Genomic DNA, 5,502 nt, shown 5'->3' on the forward strand with positions numbered 1-5,502 from the left:
CCACCAAAAGAGCCCACTCTATTAAACCCGTGACAACCGGCCAATGGCTGCGCACCACGCACAACCTTCGACCAATCACGGCGCAGCCTTCGGTACATGTTGTCCAATCAGATGCTTCAACATAAGGCTATACCCCAAAATCGTGGCTGGACACCATTGGCCAGGAATGAATAATCAGCACATCACTTCCTAACATTTACCTCTCGATATGGAAAAATAATCTCTGTCAACACGTTGGTTAAACTTTGATTTTCTCGTGTAGCGACACAGTCAGGTGACACTGAAGCTATATGACATTTAAGATGCTATTAAAGGCACCAAAGTAACTGACTGTAACATTATACCTGCTTTTATTTCAGTCTATGTTGATTTAAATGACATATTGTTTATCTACCTATATGTATATGGCATACTCTTTTAATAACCTGCATTCCCTTTCCTACAATGGTGACAATTCCTTATATTTAGATATCCTGCTGTGGAAGCACACACTAAATAATGACTACACACTCTCCGCACCACCCATCTTCATCCACATGGTGTTGCTGTTCAGTTAGTGAGCTCAAAATGCAAATGATGGCAAACATTTATTATTATCTTTCCCCAAAGCACACACAGTCTGAACATTTTGTGAAAAACGGAGATTACGTCACACTGGACTCACTAATGGTTAAATAGATAGTGTGTAATAGTATTATACAAATGTGCACATTAGTATGCTGCTTGCTCGGCCTGTCTGATGGGTGTGTACCTGGTTGTGTCAGCAGACCATACGACTACAGGTGTCAAATGGCAGTTATGGTTACAGTTGTGGGTGGAGTGTGATATTAAGTGTAGCCTTTGTGTATTTGTGCGTGTAACAGAGAGAAGCAGCACATTAAATGACATGAAATATAGCATGGAAGCCATTATAAGACACTGAGTATTAAAAAACCTCACTGAATTGAACAGCTTGCCTTGCACACATACTATAGTAACATGTCGACACATGAATAGATGAGTAATAAATACAAATCAGAAATAAAAAATATGCCAAGTTTAGTGAAGTAATCTGAAAATCAATAAAAGAGATTTAAAAAAAACAATAAGATATTTACAGAGAATTAAAAAAAAAATGAACTAACAAAGTGTAATATATCCCCTATAGGAAGTGAATCCCTTGAATCTAAAAGCCAATTTTGAGTTGTGAAATCATAGTTTAGTGCATCAAACTTACGAGACAGTCAAAGGTTTTTCAGAAATTTTGACTTATCAAGACAAATGTGAGATACTGAGTCAGAATAAAGACATACCGAGTCAAACTTTGAATATTTAAAGTCAAACTTATGCAATATTAAGACAATTAGAACAAGTCCTCTCACACGTGTCCTAACAGCCTAAAGTATGACTTAGCATCTCGTAATTTTGACTAACCATGAATATTTCAAAGTAGCCTCAACAAAATAGCCTCATCAAGAAAAAATTGGGATTGTAAGTCAGACTAATGAGACACTCAGTCAAACTTAAAACTTTAATACTCAAGCTTATGTGATGTCCTGTCATAGATGTGTCCTTAAAGCCTAAAGTATTACTTAGCATCTCATAATTTTGACTTACCATGATTACAGTCTGTCAGAAATTAATTTATTCATCATCTCTGCCAGAAAATAGATCAAAAATAGGTAACACAAAAAACAACAAAAACAGAAAACAGATCAGAATGAGGCATCTCATCAGTGTGCCCTAAAAAGCCTAAATTATGACCTAACATTTCATGATTAGTTCACTTACAATAAGGAATGACAAAGTAAATACTTTTGGTAAACAAAAGTATAAAAATACTTACTAAAAAGGTTTACTTAGTCACAATATTGACACAGTAAGTCAAAATCTCAACTTTAAATCTCTTTTTTGCCATAAAAAGTTAAACCTTTGATATAATCTCATTATGGTTTTTTTAGTATCTCATAATTTTACCTATTTATGACATGACACTTCATTATAACTTGTGAAATAGCCTCATCAAGACAAAAATGAGATTCTAAGTCACAATAAAGAGAACAATTGGAACTAGTCCTCTCATACATATGTCCTAAAAAACCTGAAGTATGACTTAGCATCTCATAATTTTGACTAACAATTATTATTTTACTGTCTATCAGAATTTTACTTATTTATCTATTATCTCTGCAGGAAATGAAAATACATCACAATGAGCCATCTCATAACCCTAAAAAGCCTAAATTATGACATAACATCTCATAATTTGTTGACTTACCTTGATAAAACAAAATTTTGAGATACTCACTAAAGTTTATTTAGTTACAATAATGAGACAGTAAGTCAAATTTATTAATTAAAATGTCTTTTTTTGCCATAAAAAGTCAAATCTTTGCTACTATCTCATCTGTGTCTCATAATTTTACTTATTTATGACATAAAACTTCATTACAACTTAGCCTCATCAAGACAAAAAAGAGATTCTTAGTCAAACTTTGGACTTTAGAATTCAAAATTATGGACTTATGAACTATTACAACTCTCATGTGTCCTGAGTATATAGTTTAACTTACCATTATAATCTTTATTTTTGCCATTTCTAATAGTTAATGTATTACTTATGTATTGTGGGCTTCCATAAGTGTCATTAGGTCTGATTTTGTCTCTCCAAATCTCCAGTCTTCTAACGTTAAAGAAAGACAAAGCCCCGCAGCCCTGTGCTGTACAGTATCTCCATGTAACAGTGGGCCCCCTCCTGGATCATATGTATATTTAATGCATGTATCTGGTGACACATCGCTTTTGTCTGGTGACAGCAGGAAGCTCCAGACGCATCAGCCTCTGATTCGCTGGTTGGCTGGGACATTGCCAAACGCGGAAGTGACGCAAGAGTCAACCATCCAGGGACAGTTTCGGTATTGGTATTTACAGAAGAGTCCGACAATTGCATGCATTCGCCTGGGAGAGTGCACCGCGACCTACAGACGGGCTGCCCCCCCACAGACCAGAGTCATGGCGCCCTTGTCTCTGCCGCTGTCGTCTCTGCTGAAGCACCGGGACTGTCTGCACAGGGCCAATATCTTCTGTAACGTCTTTCAGAGTTTACACCACCGGCCGCTCACATCGCGTTCATGGAGACGGAATTTCGGAGCGGTGGCCAATGGAGTCGGACAACTCCTGTCACTGCGACCCAGAGCCAAAAACTACGCAGCATCTGTTTGTAGCAGCTCATCGGGCGGTCCGGACATGACAGAGAGGCTGTGGAGTGTTTACAATGAGACCAAGAGGCAGATTGAAGGTACAGACACTGATACAACAGCAGCATTACAACCCTGTACTGACCAGTGTTCCCAGCTGACTAATGCAGCAGCTATTTCTACTGCCTCACATTAGCAGCCTGAAAACAATAAACTCCTCCTGCACAAATGGGAATGATCGACTGGAGCTGTTGTACAGGCTGTGAGACTGTTACACAGCACAGGGGGTGGACTCAGATCACAAACACCCTTAAAATACAGTGCAAGTTAACATTTATGTGGTTTATGGACTGAGGATTTCAGGTATGGTAACAAAACCTAAAGCCAGCACATATTTTACCTGACACACCACATTATTGCCTTCACTCTCCCTCCAGACTTGTTGGAGCAGGAGACAGGCCTGTTAACACTATTTATGAGTACACCTTGGATTCTTTCTTCTGTTTACTGTTCATTAAAAAAAAACAGTGGCACTGAGAAATAAGTAACAGTACTAGGACAGAAATCTACTGCGCAATACTCTAATATTGAGATAACCTACTCAGTCAAACTTTGGACTTTTTAAAGCTCCCATATTAGGCTCATTTTGAGTTTTTTTTTTATTTAACAGGGACAGTACACAGCACCAGAGTTACCCTTTCTGTCCTCAAAACACATCCTCAGGCTGCCTATGTGAGAGTTGGCCTGTCCTAATCTCTAAATCAAACACACCCACACTCAGTGTCAGTTGTAACCCCGAGCAACAACTCCAGATTCCAGATTCAGATTGTGATCATTTCCCGTGATGTAGTTTGGATGTAGTTGAACTACTTTTTGCAAATATTTTTACTTCGAGAAACATTTTTGAAAGTGAAGATGTAGTTTAATTACCGTAAAACTTCAGTTAAAAGCCCAGTCCCTTTTACTAGCCCTGTGTGCTACACATTTTGACAAATAAAGGCCTGTCTTAATCAGACACTTGGGGCTGTATTCACAAAGTTTCCTAGTACAAAGAGTTGCTCCTAGTGATGAAATTCTAAGAAAATTGTCAGAATTGTGACCTTTTTGTAGAATTTCCCTTTGTAAAGATAAAAGTTATTCACAGAGCCTCTTAGCCCTTAAAAGAGCTCCTAAGGTGAAAACTGTTAGAAGTAGAGAGGAGGACTTTTAAGAGGTTTAAAAGTTTCTTAATCAGAGGAGAAAATGGTGGAAAGACAAAGAGGTCAGAGAAATATTCTCCAAACACTGGATGACAGTGAGTAATTGAAATGCTACAGATTAGATTGTGCAGGGATAATACCGTATGTTCAGCCCATCTCATTAGGGATAGGAACAGATTTCCCACCTGACACTTTCACGCCAGACATAAAATGATCACAACACAGATATTTGGAAAAATGCAACAGTGCAGCAGTGATGACTTGTGTCTGTCTAAACCAGTGGTTGCCAAGTGGTGGTTTGTGGTCCAAAAGTGGGTTGCAGGCTCTTTCTGAATAGACCACAAGTGACTCACAAACATGTCAAGTTTGTAAAAACACACCGTATTTTTTGAAGTACAGTGAATTTTTGTCATGGAGCTTTTATTTTGAAGTGCTGTGCCCTGCTGTAGAGGGAGTGACTAACATATAGCTGCTCAACAGAGACAGAGACAGTAAAGTAGCTCAACGACATGGCCAAACGCAAACATGACACTGAGTATATTAAACTGTGAGGACCTTGAACTAATCACTACGGATAAATTTGGACCCTGAGGCTGGAGCAGTTGGGAACCACTGGTGTCAACCTTCCATTGGCAGAGTGATCACACTAACAATGACAACACTTTCACAGTCAGCAGTAAATTTCATTTCCACTGGGTGTCCACACCTCACAGGCTCACAAAAGAGTGTGTCTGTGACAACCAATTACACCTGTTAAAAGAATGCATCACACCTAGCAATAGGGTCAATCACACTGCCTCACTTAGATAAAAGTTTCTGTCCCCTCCTTGCTCAGAGTTGCTCTGAGAACTTTCCTAAATCACTCCTAGTCTAGGACTCCTTACTCACAAATTTTAGGTTAAGTTAGGAGCTCTGTTTGTGGACATGGCCTCAGATCTGGTTTTTTGGATTAGTCAGGTTCACTATATAATTTTGTGGGATTTTTTTGGGGATTTGCAAAACTATACATTTTTGGAAAGGTTATTGTATAAGGATTCAGGAAATCAATGTTTGCATTTGCGCAGATGTCTATATGGCGGCCATATTGGAATTTACAAAATGGCCGCCGTAAAATGTACGTTTTGTAA

The 5,502-nt window shown here is 38.4% G+C and overlaps 1 protein-coding gene across 1 annotated transcript in view; it reads left to right on the top strand.

Moving 5' to 3' along the window:
• The first annotated feature begins 2,878 nt into the window (after window positions 1-2,878).
• Window positions 2,879-5,502, top strand: part of nt5dc3 (5'-nucleotidase domain containing 3) — a 22,872-nt gene continuing 20,248 nt past the window's right edge. The window contains exon 1 of the mRNA XM_050073582.1: window positions 2,879-3,277. Coding sequence (XP_049929539.1) covers window positions 2,992-3,277 — 286 coding nt within the window. The 5' untranslated portion in view covers window positions 2,879-2,991. The remainder of the gene's footprint in view (window positions 3,278-5,502) is intronic.

The sequence above is a fragment of the Epinephelus moara genome, chromosome 20 (genome assembly GCF_006386435.1).
Source record: "Epinephelus moara isolate mb chromosome 20, YSFRI_EMoa_1.0, whole genome shotgun sequence".
In the NCBI taxonomy this organism is placed as follows: Eukaryota; Metazoa; Chordata; class Actinopteri; order Perciformes; family Serranidae; genus Epinephelus; species Epinephelus moara.